Source organism: Eucyclogobius newberryi, unplaced genomic scaffold (assembly GCF_026437365.1).
Source record: "Eucyclogobius newberryi isolate DKJ021-1_F unplaced genomic scaffold, fEucNew1.0.hap1 SCAF_13, whole genome shotgun sequence".
Taxonomy (NCBI): domain Eukaryota; kingdom Metazoa; phylum Chordata; class Actinopteri; order Gobiiformes; family Gobiidae; genus Eucyclogobius; species Eucyclogobius newberryi.
In genome coordinates this window covers 38583628-38606782 of record NW_027315757.1, presented here as the reverse complement: position 1 = coordinate 38606782, position 23155 = coordinate 38583628, and the positions used below count along the sequence as shown (strand labels likewise).

The following is a 23155-nucleotide window of genomic DNA, read 5'->3' as shown; positions in this document are numbered from 1 at the left end:
AAGAACAAGGAACCAGAACAACTTAAACAACCTTGATGATTGTGTAGATGTTGTGTCACGATCCACCCTAACACCTGATCTGAGGGTTAATGACGTGCTAATGACGTGTTAATGACGTGGTGCTAATGACGTGTTAATTACGTGTTAATGTCGTGTTAATGACGTGCTAATGACGTGTTAATGACATGGTGTTAATGTCGTGTTAATGTCGTGTTAATGACCTGCTAATGACGTGTTACTGACGTGGTGCTAATGACGTGTTAATTACGTGTTAATGTCGTGTTAATGACGTGCTAATGACGTGTTAATGACATGGTGTTAATGTCGTGTTAATGTCGTGTTAATGACGTGCTAATGACGTGTTACTGACGTGGTGCTAATGACGTGTTAATGACGTGTTAATGACGTGTTAATGACGTGTTAATGACGTGTTAATGACATGGTGTTAATGTCGTGTTAATGACGTGTTAATGTCGTGTTAATGACATGGTGTTAATGACGTGCTAATGTCGTGTTAATGACGTGTTACTGACGTGGTGCTAATGACGTGTTAATGACGTGTTAATGACGTGTTACTGACGTGGTGCTAATGACGTGTTAATGACGTGTTAATGACGTGTTAATGACGTGTTAATGACGTGCTAATGATGTGTTAATGACATGGTGTTAATGTCGTGTTAATGACGTGTTAATGTCATGTTAATGACATGGTGTTAATGACGTGCTAATGTCGTGTTAATGACGTGTTACTGACGTGGTGCTAATGACGTGTTAATGACGTGTTAATGACGTGTTACTGACGTGGTGCTAATGACGTGTTAATGACGTGTTAATGACGTGTTAATGACGTGTTAATGACGTGCTAATGATGTGTTAATGACATGGTGTTAATGTCGTGTTAATGACGTGTTAATGTCGTGTTAATGACATGGTGTTAATGACGTGCTAATGTCGTGTTAATGACGTGTTACTGACGTGGTGCTAATGACGTGTTAATGACGTGTTAATGACGTGTTAATGACATGGTGTTAATGACGTGTTAATGACATTCATATAAATCACTTACCAGCTGTTTTCCCGGCTGCTCCGCCCAAGTATCCGCCTTGACCCAAACCAGAGAGAAGAGTCAAAATGACACATTCATGAGTCAAAGCAGAAACGAGATGAATTGTGCAGTTTGTTAATTGCGTTTTGTGTTTCAAACGGCTCTAATGATCATTCAAGGTCAACATCTTTATAACAGCAGTTTATGATAATTCCATGTACTGTTCACCTGTCCCGTATCCACCGGCCCCCAGACCGGGCCCCAGACCGGCCCCCAGACCGGCCCCCAGACCGGCCCCCAGATAGTTTCCTTGTCCGCCCAGATAACCTGCCAAGAAAACAAAGTGATTCTGCTTAATCAGTGCAAAAACAAAGTAAATAATATGGTAAAAGTACATTTAAAAGAGTTTTCTTGGTTCGAAGCAAAAAAAACACTAAACCAAGACTCAAGTGGCTCTAAACACCATGAACCCAAAGTAGAAAAAGCTTCAGTTGTTTCATCTGGACTGGAAAAAATAGACGTTTCGACTCTCATCCAAGAGTCATTGTCAATAAAAGAATTTAGGTCGAGAACTCCGATATTAATACTGTTCTGTGGTAAGACCCGCCCATTGGGCGGAGCCTTCCTGAAGTAGAAAGAGTTGATTGTTTCAACAGAAACTCCCCCCTTGTATCTACCGAGCCTATTCAGAATTTTCACCGTCTTCAAACGAGTGATTAGACCTCTTGAAGCCTCTAATCACTCGTTTGAAGACGGTGAGGTGAAGATTTGAAGCAGGAGAAAAGATGGTTTGAAAGAGGAGTTAAGGAAGCTATTTTTGTTAAAAAAGAAAGACCTTCTTTAAACAGAAATGGAGGGCTAAGATTCAATCTCCCTGGTATCTATAATGGTACTGAACCCCTGGAAAGGTAGAGGACCAGGAGCAGGACATTCAGATGCTAATCAGGTCCTCAAGGTGGTTGAGCCAGGGTCTCACAAAGACAAAGAGGATTCTAATAGGCCATTAAGATTCTGAATAGGCTCGGTAGATACAAGAGGGTAAGTTTCTGTTGAAACAAACAACTCTTTCTACTTCAGGAGGGCTCCGCCCAATGGGCTGGACTTACCACAGAATAGGATAAATATCGGAGTTCTCCACCTAAATTCTTTTATTGACAATGACTCTTGGATGAAGTCGAAACGTCTATTTGTTCTAACTGAGTCCAGATGACTACAACTGAAGCTTTTTCTACTATGGAACACGCCTGGACGAATGGGGGATTACACCGACACCATGAACCCAAGCGATAAAAACAGGAATAGATTTGAGTGTTTTAAGGACAATGTGCTCAAGGACGCCACCTGCTGGTGAAGTCTCCTGTTATACTATAGAAAGAATGGTTCAGAGCATCAGAGAGGAACCGCCCTCTGCTGACCTCTGCTGACCTCTGCTGACCTCTGCTGACCATTCAACACATGACGTAAAGAACGTCGTAAAATGTGAAACGTCGTTCTAGAGGAAACTGGTTTAGAAATGAAAAGAATAACTTTCTTTAATACTTAAAGATGCTCTATGTCTTTTCTGGTGCAGGTCCGCCATCTGCTTGTCTCCATGGAGATGTTATCGCTGTAATATTCCTCTGTGTGGCATTAAACTTCTCCATTTTACAGAAAGAATGCATGTTTCTCAAATCAATAAAAACATCTGCAATCTTATAAATACATGAAAGATCAAGCGACTAAAAAAGTGACCTAGTGCAGCTTTAGAAAGACCTAGGGAATGTGATGGTCTTACTTGGTCCTTGTGCATTGTCCCCTGTGCTCCCGGGCAGTGCTTTGGGCTCCCTCACATCTCTTCCTTCGTGAAACAGATGCTTGCCTTCTTTACCAATTGACTTATGCTCTTCAGCCAATCCCAGGCCTAGGTTTGCACTAGCGCCCCCTACTGACCCCGCCCCAGCGCCTACACCTGGCACGGCGCCCTGTCTGTTCCCCTCCACTCCCGGAATGTGGAGGTTTGCTGCTCCGTGGCTGCTTTCTATACCTATAGAGATGCGTGTTTGGGGCGCTTGGAGCTTGTCCGTGCTTTTTCCAACCAAACCTAACTCTCTAATCGCGTCTTCTGGCAGATTTTGTCCTTGCGATATTGAAAAAACGCCACTTCTTAGGCCGTCGGGAAGCAAGAGAGGTTGTTGCTGGAAAATCTGTGAGTTTTCTCCTTGGGTTTGCAACGCCGCATGCCCGTGAAATTTTGTGCTTTTGTCGATTGGAAATTGCGATCCCAAACCTTGAGATCCCAAACCTTGAGATCCCAGACCTTGAGATCCCAAACCTTGAGATCCCAAACCTTGAGATCCCAAACCTTGAGATCTTAGCATTTCACTTTGTTGGATGATCCCAAGTTGGTCGTTCAAGCCTTTATTACAGTTTTTCCCTTGTCTCTGATTTGGTAGCATTTGGGTTATATCCCTTGCGTGTTGTTGCGTTGGAAGATTTCTGAGATCTTTTTCCAAGCCAGGATTAGTCAAATGGCGTCCAAATGTCAATCCTTGGTTAGGTAAAGCTCCTCTGTGCTCTATTGGAAGGTAGTCTTCTCTCCTTTGTCCTGCCAGACCTAAAGCTTTCCCTGGTTTATCAAAAGGAGCACCAATATTCCTAGAATGGGCCAGTTCAAGTCCTCGAATGTCTCCCGCTCCCTGTCGATTGGCGTTATCAGTCTGAATCTCCAGAGTAGACGGGTGTTGCATATTGCTTCGTACGGGGTTGAACGCGTACGGAATTTGTCCTCTGTTTGTGACTCCTTTTACAGCTCCGTGGACACCTGAATGAATGCCCAAGTCTGACGAGCCAACGGGACCTGCCGGACACAAAGGAGCAGGCTTTACGACGGGGTTAAGGCTTAAGTCCTTTTTGCAGTTTGAGGTCCACAGAGAATCCATATGGAAAGTGTAGTTCTTCAGATCAGACAGAGGTGGACGACATCCATTATGGCGTGACAAGTCCAGTGTGAGGACTTAGGCAGCACCATAATTTGGGACACACAGAGAAACAAGGCGAACCAAAAGAAGATGACACAACACAGCGTGCAATGAGGCCTACACAAACAGGGCACTGCAAAAACTCACATCTAGAAAACATTATCAAGTGAAATGATCAATACAAATCAAAGTAAAATGTTCTTCAATATTTGATATCAACCTAGATATAGCTTTTTGCAGTGTATAAAAAAAGAGAAGTTAAAATGACTCGTTCAGAATACGCTTGTTTGAGTAGTGTTGACAAGTGTCGATTTATTTCATTGATGGACCTCGATAGTTTGACTTCTTCATAAGAAACGTCAAACATCCAGGTCATGGGCCAATAAATGTGACCTGGTCCAACATACTCAAATCCAGATGAATATTTTGTCATTTTAACCCATGCTAGATATTTTGCAGTGTACAAACAAGCATAAACAATTGAATAGAAAACAAAAAGAACAAACAAGGTCAAGCTCACATGCTTTATTCACAGTGGATGGTCAGTGTGGTCATTTTGAGTCACGTGAGTACTCAAAATAATGACACAAAAACAGTTTACCGTTTCAGAGACGGAAGAAGGAAAACGGCGATTCAACCACAAAAACACGGTCAGAGTGCGGTCACTCTGTAAAATCATCTGACCACCAGGAAGAGGAAAAGACTCACTGACCAAACAATTAGCAAAACCGCACCATTTATGAGTGAAAAACCAGAAGATAATTATCGTGATGTCGAGTCGTTTATGTTTATGTTCGCTACTTTAATTAATGATTAAATATTCTAAATTCAACACTTTTCACAGTTCATGCTTGATTTGAGGTGTAGTTATTATAAAGTACATGTTCTTTTCTGTTTCTATTCTTCTGTACGTGTCCTTACCCTGCCTGGTTTGTCCTGGGACGCCCATTCCCCCCAGAGCCCCGTATCCTCCTGTGGGACAGACAACCTCAAGAGTATTTCACACAAAATATACATTATATATATAAATATATATATATATATATATATATATATCTATATATATATATATATATATATATATATATATTTATTTATTTATGAATTAGACCAAGTAAAATGACCTATGGTTTCTTCCTGGTTATTATTGATGTGTGACGGCTCTAACCCATGTGACAGATCATGTGACGACTCTAACCCATGTGACAGATCATGTGACGACTCTAACCCATGTGACAGATCATGTGACGGCTCTAACCCATGTGACAGATCATGTGACGACTCTAACCCATGTGACAGATCATGTGACGACTCTAACCCATGTGACAGATCATGTGACGACTCTAACCCATGTGACAGATCATGTGACGACTCTAACCCATGTGACAGATCAGGTGACGACTCTAACCCATGTGACAGATCATGTGACGGCTCTAACCCATGTGACAGATCATGTGACGGCTCTAACCCATGTGACAGATCATGTGACGGCTCTAACCCATGTGACAGATCATGTGACGGCTCTAACCCATGTGACAGATCATGTGACGACTCTAACCCATGTGACAGATCATGTGACGACTCTAACCCATGTGACAGATCAGGTGACGACTCTAACCCATGTGACAGATCATGTGACGACTCTAACCCATGTGACAGATCATGTGACGACTCTAACCCATGTGACAGATCATGTGACGACTCTAACCCATGTGACAGATCATGTGACGACTCTAACCCATGTGACAGATCATGTGACGACTCTAACCCATGTGACAGATCATGTGACGACTCTAACCCATGTGACAGATCATGTGACGACTCTAACCCATGTGACAGATCATGATAAAATAATCATAAAATAATCACTCAACATTGTACTGTAGAGTTCAATATAATAAGACACAATATTAATTATTACATTTTCAAACTACAGAAATCATCTCGAAGCCCAGTTCGATATATTTATTTGTCATTCATGTTTTTTGCAGAAAATTTGCCAAAAGTGAACACCTGTATAACACTCAGCTGTCAATCACTTATGTCCTTTAAACTATAATATAAACACAAGCGCTGACGTCTGTCATGAAGTCATGTGTGCGCCTGGTCCTCCCCCACCTCAAGTCCTTCACCTGCTGGACCCCCTGCTGGACCAACAGGTCTGTGGACGACACCATCAACCTGGCTCTCCACTTCACCTGCAGCACCTGGACTCCTCGAGAACCTACACCAGGATCAACACCACCTCCTGCTCTGCTCCAGGACAAGCTCTCCCAGCTCAACCTGCCTGACTCCACCCGCAGGGGGAGCAATGACTCCACCCGCAGGGGGTGGGACTATCAGCAAAGGAGTTCCACAGGGCTGTGTACTTTCTCTCCTGCTCTTCTCCCTGTTACAAACTGCTGCACCTCCAGCCACGACTCTGTAAAACTGATTCCCCATCTCCACTGTGGACTCCCTCCTCTTTCTCTGCACCACCATCACTAGGACCTCAAGTGGGAGGAGCCACCATCACCAGGACCTTAAGTGGGAGCCACCATCACCAGGACCTCAAGTGGGAGCCACCATCACCAGAACCTCAAGTGGGAGCCACCATCACCAGGACCTCAACTGGGAGGAGCCACCATCACCAGGACCTCAAGTGGGAGCCACCATCACCAGGACCTCAAGTGGGAGGAGCCACCATCACCAGGACCTCAAGTGGGAGCCACCATCACTAGGACCTCAAGTGGGAGGAGCCACCATCACCAGGACCTTAAGTGGGAGCCACCATCACCAGGACCTCAAGTGGGAGCCACCATCACCAGAACCTCAAGTGGGAGGAGCCACCATCACCAGGACCTCAAGTGGGAGCCACCATCACCAGGACCTCAAGTGGGAGGAGCCACCATCACCAGGACCTCAAGTGGGAGGAGCCACCATCACCAGAGGATGTTCTTCAGCAGTTGAGAAAAGACAAGCTGATGATGGAGCAGTTCTACACTACCATCATTGAGTCCATCCTCACCTCCTCCATCACCTCCTCCTCACCTCCTCCATCACCTCCTCCACCAGTGTGGTACACTGGAGCAACAGCCAGGGACAAACAGAGACTACAGCGCCCTCTGATGAGAAGGTGATCAGCTGCAGACTTCCATCTCTGCAGGACCTGAACGTCTCCAGGACTCTGGACAGACTATTTGAGCCACTCCCCCAGGCAGGAGAACACTCCCCTCAGGCAGGAGGCCACTCCTCTTAGACAGGAGAACACTCCCCTCAGGCAGGAGGCCACTCCCCTCAGGCAGGAGAACACTCCCCTCAGGCAGGAGGCCACTCCCCTTAGGCAGGAGGCCACTCCCCTCAGGCAGGAGGCCACTCCTCTTAGACAGGAGAACACTCCCCTCAGGCAGGAGGCCACTCCCCTCAGGCAGGAGAACACTCCCCTCAGGCAGGAGGCCACTCCCCTTAGGCAGGAGGCCACTCCCCTCAGGCAGGAGGCCACTCCTCTTAGACAGGAGAACACTCCCCTCAGGCAGGAGGCCACTCCCCTTAGGCAGGAGGCCACTCCCATCAGGCAGGAGGCCACTCCTCTTAGACAGGAGAACACTCCCCTCAGGCAGGAGGCCACTCCCCTCAGGCAGGAGGCCACTCCTCTTAGACAGGAGAACACTCCCCTCAGGCAGGAGGCCACTCCCCTCAGGCAGGAGAACACTCCCCTCAGGCAGGAGGCCACTCCCCTTAGGCAGGAGGCCACTCCCCTTAGGCAGGAGGCCACTCCCCTCAGGCAGGAGGCCACTCCTCTTAGACAGGAGAACACTCCCCTCAGGCAGGAGGCCACTCCCCTCAGGCAGGAGAACACTCCCCTTAGGCAGGAGGCCACTCCCCTCAGGCAGGAGAACACTGCCCTTAGGCAGGAGGCCACTCCCCTCAGGCAGGAGAACACTCCCCTTAGGCAGGAGGCCACTCCCCTCAGGCAGGAGAACACTGCCCTTAGGCAGGAGGCCACTCCCCTCAGGCAGGAGAACACTGCCCTCAGGCAGGAGGCCACTCCCCTCAGGCAGGAGGCCACTCCCCTGTTAATCCGGACAAGAACCTCCCACCACAAGAACAGCTTCTTTCCCTTTGCTGTTGGATTGTCACTTTAATCCACTGTTTGCTCTATTGACCTGATCCCGATGTAAATATATTTAAATTAATTCATATTAAGTGTTAAGTTATAGTCTATTATTATTATTAGGCCTGAGTGCCACAAGCTGGCAAGAGGCCTATTAGTTCCGTAAGGCCGTGCAAAGCACGGCTGCGAAAGTGCGCACGTAGAAATCAAGCGCAAAGCGCTCGCCCACTTCCAAACACTCACTAACGCACTCCTTCACTCATGCACGCCCCGTGCAGACTAATTAGTAGTAGGGAAATGGAACATTACCGTTGTAAACGGGCGAAGCCCGTGCAAAAGTGCGCACTAAACGAGCACTTTACATTATAAAGCACTTGTTTGCACTAAGTGTCTCACGAATACGTTCCATCTCTTGCATGTTCCGTTCATATAAACATGTAATGCAAAAAAATGAACATTATTACTGTATAGAGGGCCAAAAACACAAAGTGGGCAGAAGGGCAAAAGTACCCGTCAGTGACCAGGGACCCACACCATGAGGTAGGAAAGCGCGAGCGCTTTCTGAAAATGTATAGTTTATGATATTTGAAAAATGGTAAACATTGTTTTCGCATCGGAATATTATTCTTTCTTTCTTCTCGGAACCAACCCCCCTATTTTTCACCCAGTGACATTGACGAAAAGACACAAAACCTTGCACACCTCAAAAAATCGTGCCTCTACATTCTGGCAATCTCCCTTTTCTAATATGTTAAAAAATGTGCGCGTCAGCGCCCCCAAATGTACCAAAAATGCATCGAGAGATAGGAAATGACCCAAAAAAAAATCTGATCGTAGAATCATGAAATTTGGCGCAGAGGTAGATGGTGACAAGAGAAGTAAAAAATATTATTACGGCAACGCCGTCCGCCCAACCAAATGTCGGCCATATTGGTTCAAAAATGGCTAAGCATGACTCGGGAGTTTTTCCAAACGTCGTACTTTTATGAACTCCTCCCCCTCAGGGCGTTGGCTCTAAAAAGCTGAAATTTGATGAAAATGGTGCTGAGGAGTGGGACATCAAAAGTTATTCAAATGACATTGACCCTGTCACAGTCTCTGAGCGGTGAAGCCACAAACTGTAGCTAGAATTTCAGAAATCTCCCAAATTTAACATTTCTGCCATTTGCGCAGATAAAGTCCGAATTGCGTCAAATTAGAATCAGTTGTTAAACTCTTTGCCCTAAACCTACTTGAAGCTAAATTAATAAATTTGGCGCCACAGCGCCCCCTACAGATTTTATATGGAGGTTAAATGTTTAGTTTTGCGAAATTTTCCGAAATTTGACACACAAGTCAATGACTCATGTCATAATTGTTATGGCTTTGCCAACAATGACTGAAACCTCCCATGTTATTCCGATGGGGAAATTGCCAGAAAATGCTTAGACTTAGACAACAATAAAATAAAAACAATCAGAGATAAATTAGATGAAATTACCCCCGCTATTAGCCCTGAACTAGCCCAAGCTGTAAATCTAACGTCCCATATAAATCCACCTGTAAACCTAGAAAGGTTCAGCTGTTGATCAAGAGAGATAACTTCAGCCATTATGTCCTCTAAAAGCTCCACTTGTGTCCTAGACCCCATTCCAAGCTCCTCAAAGACATTCTCCCCCTAATTATAGACCCTATTCTTACTATAATAAATACTTCACTCGAAAGTGGCTATGTTCCACAGTCCTTCAAACATGCAGTCATTAAACCTCTTCTGAAAAAGCCTAATTTAGATCCCGACCTATTGATAAACTACAGACCTATTTATAATCTTCCCTTCGTCTCTAAAATCCTTGAAAAAAATGTAGTAAAACAGCTTTGTCGCCACCTGCAGGACAATAACTTATTTGAAGTTTTCCAGTCAGGGTTCAGAGCCCACCACAGCAGGGTTCAGAGCCCACCACAGCAGGGTTCAGAGCCCACCACAGCAGGGTCCAGAGCCCACCACAGCAGGGTTCAGAGCCCACCACAGCAGGGTTCAGAGCCCACCACAGCAGGGTCCCGAGCCCACCACAGCAGGGTTCAGAGCCCACCACAGCAGGGTCCAGAGCCCACCACAGCAGGGTTCAGAGACCACCACAGCAGGGTTCAGAGCCCACCACAGCACTGAAACTGCACTAGTTAAAGTCACAAATGATTTGTTATTAGCCGCTGACGATGGACTGGTCTCAGTCCTGGTTCTGTTGGACCTCAGCGCAGCATTTGACCATCGACCACAACATTCTACTGCAGAGGTTAGAATGTGATGTAGGTGTTGGAGGAACAGCCCTCAGAGGCCCCGCCCTCAGAGGCCCCGCCCTCAGCTGGTTTAAATCCTATTTATCTGATAGGTACCAATTTGTTCATGTAAACCAGAGCTCCTCACCTGCTCTAAAGTAATTTACGGTGTGCCACAGGGTTCGGTACTCGGTCCAATTCTGTTTACTCTTTACATGCTGCCGTTAGGCAACATGATCAGGTCACATGGCATTAACTTCCACTGCTCTGCAGATGACACTCAGCTGTATTTATCAATGAAACCTGATCAGAGCGATCAAGTAGACAGACTTAGTACTTGTGTGAAGGACATAAAAACCTGGATGACACTAAACTACCTGCTTCTTAACCCTGAAAAAACCGAGGTCATTGTGCTGGTCCTAAGCATCTACGAGACGCTCTATCTGAGCAGATAGTCACACTGGACAATGTCAGTGTAGCCTCCAGTTCTACTGTAAGAATCCTCAGAGTCTTATTTGACCAGGAGCTCTCATTTAAAGCTCATATAAATCAAGCTTGTAAAACAGCCTATTTCCATTTGCGCAACAAGAGCCAAAATCAGAAGAATCCAGCCTAAAAGTGATGCCGAAAAACTTATCCATGCATTTGTAACGACTAGATTAGACTACTGTAACTCCTGCTTGCAGCGTGTCCTAAAAGCTCCATAAAAAGCTTTCAACTGGTTCAAAATGCAGCAGCAAGATTACTAACAGGAACAAAAAGAAGAGAGCACATTACGCCAGTGCTGAAGTCTCTTCACTGGCTCCTGTCCAGTTTCAAATCTAATTTAAAATTCTACTCTTGACCTACAAAGCCATAAATGACATGGCCCCATCCTACCTCAAAGATGCTATAGAACCATATCATCCAAACAGAGCTCTTCGCTCTCAGAATGCCGGCCTTCTGGTGGTGCCAAGAGTCTCTAAAAGTACTGTAGGAGGTAGAGCCTTCTGGTGGTCCCAAGAGTCTCTCAAAGTACTGTAGGAGGTAGAGCGTTCTGGTGGTCCCAAGAGTCTCTAAAAGTACTGTAGGAGGTAGAGCGTTTAGCTACCAAGCTCCTGTGTTATGGAATCAGCTCCCGACCCATGTTAAATCTGCTGACACAGTCTCTTCATTTAAGTCCAGGCTTAAAACGTTCCTCTTCGAAATCGCTGATGGTCAGACTAGTTAGGAACATAAAGATAAACCCACAGCTTTAGCTACGCTGCCCTAGGAGTAACTGTGCTGGGGGAAGTATGACAGCTTGAGCTCTGTCCTCCTCTTCTTCTGACTACTTATGCTATCAAACAATATTTATTTTTTGATTCCACTTGCAAACTGTTCACCGCCTTCTTTTTCTTTCTCTCACTCCTGAGGACCTGTGGACCCAGATGTCCCTCTCCTGGTGAAGTGTCCCTGCCCTGTGTGGACGGTCCCTCATCTGCCTGAAGAGTGGCTCCAGTTCCAGTCTCCCTCACGTCTGTGAGAGTGGGATCTCTCCTTCACTGGAACTCCTCCAGGTTTCTACGCTTTTTTCCCAAAGAGGTTTTTTTGTAGTTTTTCCTGGCCGAGAAGGAGAGTCTAAGGACAGAGGACCTGGGACATCGTCCCTCGCCACCACAGACATTGTTGATTCATTTCTCCCTGTGGCCCTCAGAGGCAACTGTTGTTGTGATTTTGGGCCTTACAAAAATAAACTGATTTGATTTGACTTTCACAAACTCCTCCCCCTCAGGGCGTTTGCCCGTTTAACCTGAAATTTGGTGAAACTCATCTTCAGGACCATCAAAAGATATTCACATTTTTATTCAAAGAGTCACGGTGTCTGTGCGGTGAAGCGGCACATTTTGCCAAGAATTCAAAATAAAATGTCTTTTTGATGTAAAACAAAGGGGAGAAGATGTGACAGCGTCACAGATTCAGCAGTAGATGTAATAAAAGGACAATTGGGGCGCGTTAGCCCCGCCCCCTCCTCTTGCGGCATGGCCAGGGCCGATCATTGCCGCTTGTGGCTATATTTATTATTGTTATTTTATCATACTACACTGTATTATGTTGCATCTTCAAAGGAAGTTTGTATCTTGAGAATGGTTCACTGACATTTCCGATGTGATTTACCTGGGAGTGCACCAACACCCGTCCCGAGTCCCGTCCCGAGTCCATTTACCAGTCCAGTTCCCAGTCCAGTTCCCAGTCCAGTTCCCAGTCCAGTTCCCAGTCCAGTTCCCAGTCCAGTTCCCAGTCCAGTTTCCAGTCCAGCGCCGTAGCCTAAACAAAAACACAACAAACTTTACATTTGAACTTGTGTCTTTCAGACACGGGAATAAACTCGATGTAAAAGTCTGACCACGTTTTCCAGCTTGGCCCAGTCCAAGTCCATGTCCGTTATTGAGTCCAGGACCCAGCATTCCTGTTCCCAGACTGGCCCCTGAAACGAGACACACGGAGGTGAAGGACCCGACACAACCCTGAGACTGGCCCCTGTCCCACCCGCCTAAGGCCCAAAGTCACTGGGACAGGCTCCAATCGCCGAGACCCCAAATGACAAAACATCTACATGAATATTACAAAACTTGCTTCATTAAGTTAGTTTAAGCAACAAGAATTATAATTCACAGCAATGTTTAACATTGAAAGTAAGTATTTGACTGCTGCAGATATTTGAACACTTTGAAGTGTTTTCATTGGATCAGTTTGAATTGTCTCTGCAGTGAGTCTCAGGATGATGTACCGTATCCTCCCTGAGCGCCATATCCAGGTTTGAGTCCAGTTCTTCCTCCCAAACCTCCCAAACCAGACCTGTAACCACCTGCACACAAACACACCTTTGCAGCACTGGACAGCGTTCTACTCAAGTCAAAGTACAGTTACGTGGATAAAACTCAGTTACAAGTACAGCTGCTAAAACTGTACGTCACTAAAAAGTATGCATGACAAATACTACTCAGAGTACTAGTCACTTGTTAGTTTTAATGCAATTTCAACAGCATTTAGGATCAATACGTTGTACACATTTTGAAAAATGAAATCGTTTGAACAGATTTTGGTCATTTTGCATGTTCTCTGCGTTCCTTTTATGTCTTTATCGATGTGAGAGAAGCAGAAACAGTCGTGAGACCGTCAACGAGCCGAACTCAAGGTTATTGAGTACAATTACATGCAAGAATGACTCATAGTACAAAGACGGGTTTAAAAATTGACTCCAAAAAGTACAATTACTCAGTTTCAGTAACGTGAGTATTTGTACTGACTTTCCACCAGAATCAGTTTTATTATTATTGTCAGTGAACAATTCAAACTAGGAACTGGCCATAAAAATGTACTTGAATGATTAAAGTCAGGAGCTCTAGATTTACCGTCTGGAGTCAATTTGAGCAGATGATAAACTCACCAACTCCAAGCTGAGCTCCTCCGTATCGGCCCAGGCCCACTGAGGAAGGACAATCATGTTAGTCTTGTTGTTTTCTTCGGACGGCGTTCCCAGGCCAGCCGAGAGACATTGTCCCTCCAGCGTGCCCTGGGTCCAACATGCACTGGGTCATACAGGGACCGGACAGCCCTGAGCAAAGGGCCCCGGACCCCATACTCCCGGAGCACCCCCCAAAGGACACCCCGAGGGACACGGTCGAAAGCCTTCTCCAGATCCACAAAGCACATGTGGACTGGTTGGGCAGAGCTGGTCCAGTGTTCCACGACCGGGACGAAAACCACTCTGTCCTTCTGAATCTGAGGTTCTATCGGTCGGATTCTCCTCCAGGACCTGGAATAGACCTTATGGGAGGCTGAGGAGTGTGATCCTTCTGTAGTCGGAACACACCCTCCGGTCCCCCTTCTTGATCAGAGGGACCACCACCCCGGTCAGCCAGTCCAGAAGCACAGTCCCCGACCGCCACGCGATGTTGCAGAGACGTGTCAGCCAAGACAGTCCTACAACATCCAGAGACTTTAAGTCCTCAGGATCTCATCCACCCCCGGAGCCACTGAGGAGTTTGTGAACAACCTCAGTGACTTCAGGTTGGGTGATGGACGAGTCAGCCTCTGAGTCCTCAGTCTCTACTTCCTCTTCAGTAGATGTGACTGAGGGGTTAAGGAGGTCCTCAAAGTCCTTCCACCGTCCGACGACCTCCCCAGTCGAGGTCAGCAGGTCCCCCTCGCACCGTAAACGGTGTTGGTGAAGCACTGCTTCCTCTCCTGAGGCGTGGGACGGTTTGCCAGAATTTCCTTGGGGCCGACCGATAGTCCTCCTCCACGGCTCCTCCTCCATGGCTCCTCCTCCATGGCCTCCCCAAACTCCTCACAGGCCCGGGTTTTTGCCTCTGCGACAGCACGAGCTGCGGCCCGTTTGGCCTGCCATACCTGTCGATGACCTCAGGAGACCTACAAGCCAGAGTGGCCTGATAGACCTCCTTCTTCAGTCTGACGACATCCCTTACTTCTGGTGTCCACCACCGGGTTCGGGTGTTGCAGCCACGACAGGCACCGGAGACCATGTGACCACAGCTATGAGCAGCCGCATCAACAATGGAGGTGGAGAACATGGTCCACTCAGACTCAATGTCCCCAGCATCCCCCGGGACATGGGAGAAGCTCTCCTGGAGGTGTGAGGTGAAGACCCTACGGACAGAGGGCTCCACAAGACGTTCCCAACAGACCCCCACAATGCACTTGGGTTTGCCAAGTCTGACCGGCTTCCTCCTCCACCAGAGGATCCAACTCACCACCAGGTGGTGCTCTACAGCTCCGCCCCTCTCTTCACCCGAGTGTCCAAGACACGCGGCCAGAGGTCAGAGGTCAGGACAACAAAGTGGATCATTGACCTCCTGTGTCCTGGTGCCATGTGACCTGACGGACCTTGTGCTGGAACAGGGTGTTCGTTCTGGACAATCCGTGGCACAGAAGTCCAGTAACTGACCGCTCGAGTTCAGATCGGGGCTCCGCCCCTCTCCAGGAGTCACTGTCATTGTCCACGTGGGCGTTGAAGTCCCCCAGTAGAACGGAGTCCCCGGTCGGTACACTGTCCAGTTCCCCTCCCAAGGACTCTACTCTGCTGTTCAGGCCGTAGGACGCCACAACAGTGAGAGACATGTCCCCCACCCGAAGGCGAAGGGACGCAACCCTCTCGTCCACCGGGGTGAACTCCAACACGTAGCGGCTGAGCTGAGGGGCAAGCCCACTCCAGCCCCGTCCACACCAGCCCCGCCCACACCTGCCCCGCCTCTCCCCGAGGGCAGCACCAGAGAAGTGGAGCGTCCAGCCCCTCTGGAGGACATGGTTCCAGAGCCCAAACTGTGCTGGAGGTGAGGCCGACTATATCTAGTCGATATCGCTCGACCTCCCGCACAAGCTCAGGCTCCTCCCCCCCAGCGAGGGGACATTCCATGTCCCCAGAGTTAGTCTCTGTGCACCGGGCCCTTATGGATCCTCCTGGTGGTGGGACCACAGGAGGGCGGCCCCACGTCGCTCTTTCGGGCTGTGCCCGGCCGGGCCCCGTGGGGAAAGACTCAGCCACCAGGCGCTCGCCGTCGAGTACCCACCCCAGGCCTGGCTCCAGGATGGGGCCCCCAGCATCCCGGGGGCCCCATCCCATATTTACATCCGGGCAACGTAACTGGCCTTGATCTTTTTCATCATAAGGAGCTTCTGAACCGCTCTTGGTCTGAACCCGTCACTTAGGACCTTTTTGCCTTGGGAGACTCTACCAGGGGCTCGAAGCCCTCGACAACATGGCTCCTGGGATCATCCGGGCGCTCACCCCTCCACAGAGCAGACCAGTCAAAGGCCAAAAACACAAATGAACAAATGAGAAAAAAGAAAATACAGAAAGTTGAAAGGAGAATTTAAATCTTTTAAATCTTTTAAATCTTTTAAATCTTTTAAATCTTTACAATAATGATTGTTTTTTGTTTGTTTGTTTGTTTTGCCATTTGAATGTTCTCGTTATACAAAGAACTTGAATCATGTTGTGTACAAGTGTAAAGTAAAGGTAAAGTAAAGGTAAAGTAAAGGTAAAGTAAAGGTAAAGTAAAGGTAAAGTAAAGGTAAAGGTAAAGTAAAGGTAAAGTAAAGGTAAAGTAAAGGTAAAGTAAAGTAAAGTAAAGGTAAAGTAAAGGTAAAGTAAAGGTAAAGTAAAGGTAAAGTAAAGTAAAGGTAAAGTAAAGGTAAAGTAAAGGTAAAGGTAAAGTAAAGGTAAAGTAAAGGTAAAGTAAAGGTAAAGTAAAGGTAAAGTAAAGTAAAGGTAAAGTAAAGGTAAAGTAAAGGTAAAGTAAAGGTAAAGTAAAGGTAAAGTAAAGGTAAAGTAAAGTAAAGTAAAGGTAAAGTAAAGGTAAAGTAAAGGTAAAGTAAAGGTAAAGTGTACGCACAGCCGGCCTTCATGGCTTTGGTGTTGTATCGGTTTGCCACGGCCCCCAGGGACCCTGCAACTGTGAGAACACAAGAACCAACTTCAAAAATGTCTCTTTAAGACACAAATTTAACATTTGTGCTGATTTCACTCACCTCCAGGTTTAACTCCAACTCCAAGACCAACACCTAAAGACATAAGACAAGAGACAAGAGACAAGAGACAAGAGACATGAGACATGAGACATGAGACAAGAGACATGAGACAAGAGACATGAGACATGAGACATGAGACATGAGACAAGAGACAAGAGACATGAGACATGAGACAAGAGACAAGAGACATGAGACATGAGACATGAGACAAGAGACAAGAGACAAGAGACATGAGACATGAGACATGAGACAAGATACATTAGACAAGAGACAAGAGACAAGAGACATGAGACATGAGACAAGAGACAAGAGACAAGAGACATGAGACATGAGACAAGAGACATGAGACAAGAGACAAGAGACATGAGACATGAGACATGAGACATGAGACAAGAGACAAGAGACAAGAGACATGAGACAAGAGACAAGAGACATGAGACATGAGACAAGAGACATGAGACATGAGACATGAGACATGAGACAAGAGACAAGAGACAAGAGACAAGAGACATGAGACATGAGACATGAGACATGAGACAAGAGACAAGAGACATGAGACATGAGACAAGAGACATGAGACATGAGACAAGAGACATGAGACAAGAGACAAGAGACAAGAGACATGAGACATGAGACATGAGACATGAGACAAGAGACAAGAGACATGAGACATGAGACATGAGACATGAGACATGAGACAAGAGACAAGAGACAAGAGACATGAGACATGAGACATGAGACATGAGACAAGAGACAAGAGACATGAGACATGAGACAAGAGACAAGAGACAAGAGACATGAGACATGAGACATGAGACAAGAGACAAGAGACAAGAGACATGAGACATGAGACAAGAGACATGAGACAAGAGACATGAGACATGAGACAAGAGACAAGAGACAAGAGACAAGAGACATGAGACATGAGACAAGAGACAAGAGACAAGAGACAAGAGACATGAGACATGAGACAAGAGACAAGAGACATGAGACATGAGACAAGAGACATGAGACATGAGACAAGAGACATGAGACAAGAGACAAGAGACAAGAGACATGAGACATGAGACATGAGACAAGAGACAAGAGACAAGAGACAAGAGACATGAGACATGAGACATGAGACATGAGACATGAGACAAGAGACAAGAGACAAGAGACATGAGACATGAGACATGAGACAAGAGACAAGAGACATGAGACATGAGACAAGAGACAAGAGACAAGAGACATGAGACATGAGACATGAGACATGAGACAAGAGACAAGAGACAAGAGACATGAGACATGAGACAAGAGACATGAGACAAGAGACATGAGACATGAGACAAGAGACAAGAGACAAGAGACAAGAGACATGAGACATGAGACAAGAGACAAGAGACAAGAGACAAGAGACATGAGACAAGAGACATGAGACAAGAGACAAGATACATGAGACATGAGACAAGAGACATTAGACAAGAGACAAGAGACAAGAGACATGAGACATGAGACAAGAGACATGAGACAAGAGACAAGAGACATGAGACATGAGACAAGAGACAAGAGACAAGAGACAAGAGACAAGAGACAAGAGACATGAGACAAGAGACAAGAGACAATATACATGAGACATGAGACAAGAGACATTAGACAAGAGACAAGAGACAAGAGACATGAGACATGAGACATGAGACAAGAGACATTAGACAAGAGACAAGAGACAAGAGACATGAGACATGAGACAAGAGACAAGAGACAAGAGACATGAGACATGAGATATGAGACAAGAGACAAGAGACAAGAGACAAGAGACATGAGACATGAGACAAGAGACAAGAGACAAGAGACAAGAGACAAGAGACAAGAGACATGAGACAAGAGACAAGAGACATGAGACAAGAGACAAGATACATGAGACATGAGACAATAGACATTAGACAAGAGACAAGAGACAAGAGACATGAGACATGAGACAAGAGACAAGAGACATTAGACAAGAGACAAGAGACAAGAGACATGAGACATGAGACAAGAGACAAGAGACAAGAGACAAGAGACATGAGACATGAGACATTAGACAAGAGACATGAGACATGAGACATGAGACAAGAGACATTAGACAAGAGACAAGAGACAAGAGACATGAGACATGAGACATGAGACATGAGACAAGAGACATTAGACAAGAGACAAGAGACAAGAGACAAGAGACATTAGACAAGAGACAAGAGACAAGAGACATGAGACATGAGACAAGAGACAAGAGACAAGAGACATGAGACATGAGACAAGAGACATGAGACATGAGACAAGAGACATTAGACAAGAGACAAGAGACAAGAGACATGAGACAAGAGACAAGAGACATGAGACATGAGACAAGAGACAAGAGACATGAGACATGAGACAAGAGACAAGAGACAAGAGACATGAGACATGAGACATGAGACAAGAGACAAGAGACAAGAGACAAGAGACAAGAGACAAGAGACATGAGACAAGAGACAAGAGACATGAGACATGAGACATGAGACATGAGACAAGAGACAAGAGACATGAGACATGAGACATGAGACAAGAGACATGAGACATGAGACATGAGACAAGAGACAAGAGACATGAGACATGAGACAAGAGACATGAGACATGAGACAAGAGACAAGAGACATGAGACATGAGACAAGAGACATGAGACATGAGACATGAGACAAGAGACATGAGACATGAGACAAGAGACATGAGACAAGAGACAAGAGACAAGAGACAAGAGACAAGAGACATGAGACATGAGACATGAGACAAGAGACAAGAGACATGAGACATGAGACATGAGACAAGAGACAAGAGACATGAGACATGAGACATGAAACAAGAGACAAGAGACAAGAGACAAGAGACAAGAGACATGAGACAAGAGACATGAGACAAGAGACAAGAGACAAGAGACATGAGACATGAGACATGAGACAAGAGACATGAGACATGAGACATGAGACAAGAGACATGAGACATGAGACAAGAGACAAGAGACATGAGACATGAGACAAGAGACATGAGACATGAGACATGAGACAAGAGACAAGAGACAAGAGACATGAGACATGAGACATGAGACAAGAGACATGAGACATGAGACAAGAGACATGAGACATGAGACATGAGACAAGAGACAAGAGACAAGAGACATGAGACAAGAGACATGAGACATGAGACAAGAGACAAGAGACATGAGACAAGAGACAAGAGACAAGAGACATGAGACATGAGACAAGAGACAAGAGACACGAGACATGGTTGAAAATGGTCCAAACGTAAAGTGTGTTTCAAATGTCCTCAGTCACCTCTGTTGGGCAGCATTCTGCCGTACGCCACCGCCTGAGGCCTCAGCCCTGCACAAACAGTCAAATATGTTTATATATATATATATTATATATATATTATATTATACACTAGCCTCTCCTTGAACCGACACCTTAACGTGGTGGAGGGGTTTGAGTGCCCAAATGATCCCGGGAGCTATGTTGTCGGGGGCTTCATGCCCCTGGTAGGGTCTCCCAAGGCAAACAGGTCCTAGGTGACGGGTCAGACAAAGATTGGTTCAGAAGCCCCCTATGATGACAGCAAGAACAAGGCAGTTTACGTCGCCCGGATCGGCGTCACCGGGGCCCCATCCTGGAGCCAGGCCTGGGATGGGTGCTCCATGGCGAGCGCCTGGTGGCCGGGTCTTACCCCACGGGGCCCGGCCGGGCACAGCCCGAAAGAGCGACGTGGGGCCGCCCTCCCGTGGTCCCACCACCCGCAGGAGGATCCATAATGGGCCGGTGCAGAGAGATCTGGGCGGCAGTCGACGGCAGGGGCCTCGGCGACCAGATCTCCAGACACAGAGACTAACTCTGGGGACATGGAATGTCACCTCGCTGGGGGGGAAAGAGCCTGAGCTTGTGCGGGAGGTTGAGCGATACCGACTAGATATAGTCGGCCTCACCTCCAGCACAGTTTGGGCTCTGGAACCCATCTCCTCGAGACGGGCTGGACGCTCCACTTCTCTGGTGTTGCCCGTGGGGAGAGGCGGGGCTGGTGTGGGCTTGCTTATAGCCCCTCAGCTCAGCCGCCACGTGTTGGAGTTTACCCCAGTGAGCGAGAGGGTCGCGTCCCTCCGCCTTCGGGTGGGGGACAGGTCTCTCACTGTTATGGCGGCCTACGGGCCGAACAGCAGTGCAGAGTACCCGGCCTTCTTGGAGTCCTTGGGAGGGGTACTGCACAGTGCACCGACCGGGGACTGCGTTGTTCTACTGGGGGACTTCAATGCCCACGTGGGTAATGACAGTGACACCTGGGGAGGGGTGATCGGGAAGAACGGCTTCCCCGATCTGAACCCGAACGGTGTTCAGTTATTGGACTTCTGTGCTAGCCACGGTTTGTCCATAACGAACACCATGTTCAAGCACAAGGGTGTCCATCAGTGCACATGGCACCAGGACACCCTAGGCCGGAGGTCAATGATCGACTTTGTTGTCGTGTTATCTGACCTCCGGCCGCATGTCTTGGACACTCGGGTGAAGAGAGGGGCAGAGTTGTCAACCGATCACCACCTGGTGGTGAGTTGGATCGCTGGCGGAGGAGGAAGCCGGACAGACTTGGCAGACCAAAGCGCATTGTGAGGGTCTGTTGGGAACGTCTAGTGGAGCCCTCTGTCAGTAGGGTATTCAACTCGCACCTCCGGGAGAGCTTCTCCCATGTCCCGGGGGAGGTTGGGGACATTGAGTCCGAGTGGACCATGTTCTCCGCCTCCATTGTTGATGCGGCTGCTCGGAGTTGTGGTCGCAAGGTCTCCGGTGCCTGTCGTGGCGGCAACACCCGAACCCGGTGGTGGACACCGGAAGTAAGGGATGCCGTCAGACTGAAGAAGGAGGCCTATCAGGCCACTCTGGCTTGTAGGTCTCCAGAGGTCATCGACGGGTATCGGCAGGCCAAGCGAGCCGCGGCTCGTGCTGTCGCAGAGGCAAAAACCCGGGCCTGGGAGGAGTTCGGGGAGACCATGGAGGAGGACTATCGGTCGGCACCAAAGAAATTCTGGCAAACCGTCCGGCGCCTCAGGAGGGGGAAGCAGTGTCTCACCAACACCGTATACGGTGCGGGCGGAGGCCTGCTGACCTCGACTGGGGATGTCGTCGGACGGTGGAAGGAATACTTTGAGGATCTCCTTAATCCCTCAGTCACGTCTTCCGAAGAGGAAGTAGAGACTGGGGACTCGGAGGCTGGCTCATCCATCACCCAAGCTGAAGTCACTGAGGTTGTTCGCAAACTCCTCGGTGGCAGGGCTCTGGGGGTGGATGAGATCCGCCCTGAGTACCTAAAGTATCTGGATGTTGCGGGACTGTCTTGGTTGACACGCCTCTGGAACATCGCGTGGCGTTCGGGGACCGTGCCTCTGGACTGGCAGACCGGGGTGGTGGTCCCTCTGTTCAAGAAGGGGGACCGGAGGGTGTGTTCCAACTACAGAGGGATCACACTCCTCAGCCTCCAGGTAAGGTCTATTCCAAGGTACTGGAGAGGAGAATCCGACCGATAGTCGAACCTCGGATTCAGGAGGAGCAGAGTGGTTTTCGTCCCGGTCGTGGAACACTGGACCAGCTCTATACCGGGTGCTCGAGGGTTCATGGGAGTTTGCCCAACCAGTCCACATGTGCTTTGTGGATCTGGAGAAGGCTTTCGACCGTGTCCCTCGGGGTGTCCTTTGGGGGGTGTTCCCTGGGAGTACGGAGTCCGGGGCCCTTTGCTCAGGGCTGTCCGGTCCCTGTATGACCGGAGCAGGAGCTGTGTTTCGCATTGCCGGCAGTAAGTCAGACCTGTTCCCAGTGCATGTTGGACTCCGCCAGGGCTGCCCTGTGTCACCGGTTCTGTTCATAATACAGAATTTCTAGGCGCAGTCAGGGGTCGGAGGGTGTCCGGTTTTGGGACCACAGGATTCCATCTCTGCTGTTTGCAGACAATGTTGTCCTGATGGCTCCATCAAACCCGGACCTGCAACATGCACTGGGACGGTTTGCAGCCGAGTGTGAAGCGGCTGGGATGAGAATCAGCACCTCCAAATCCGAGGCCATGGTTCTCGACCGGAAAAAGGTGGCTTGGCCTCTTCAGGTGGGTGGGGTGTCCTTGCCCCAAGTGGAGGAGTTCAAGTATCTCGGGGTCTTGTTCACGAGTGAGGGAAGGATGGAGCGTGAGATCGACAGGCGGATCGGTCTGTTGTGGTAAAGAGGGAGCTGAGCCAAAAGGCAAAGCTCTCTATTTACCGGTCGGTCTACGTTC

The 23155-nt window shown here is 47.7% G+C and overlaps 1 protein-coding gene across 4 annotated transcripts in view; it reads right to left on the bottom strand.

The window, feature by feature from the left end:
* The window catches only part of LOC140357760 (uncharacterized), a 48288-nt gene that overhangs the window by 20448 nt on the left and 4685 nt on the right, over nucleotides 1-23155 (bottom strand). For 2 of the 4 annotated variants that reach the window (XM_072442273.1, XM_072442275.1), the window contains exons 1-3: nucleotides 2820-3916; nucleotides 1274-1372; nucleotides 1067-1102 (exon numbers count right to left, since the gene is read on the bottom strand). In XM_072442273.1, coding sequence (XP_072298374.1) covers nucleotides 1067-1102; nucleotides 1274-1372; nucleotides 2820-3771 — 1087 coding nt within the window. In that variant the 5' untranslated portion in view covers nucleotides 3772-3916. Of the gene's footprint in view, nucleotides 1-1066; nucleotides 1103-1273; nucleotides 1373-2819; nucleotides 3917-4923; nucleotides 4975-12484; nucleotides 12635-12713; nucleotides 12795-13097; nucleotides 13176-13757; nucleotides 13797-16725; nucleotides 16786-16861; nucleotides 16895-20187; nucleotides 20236-23155 lie in introns of those variants that run through there. The other 2 variants (XM_072442277.1, XM_072442274.1) reach the window with 2 other exon arrangements.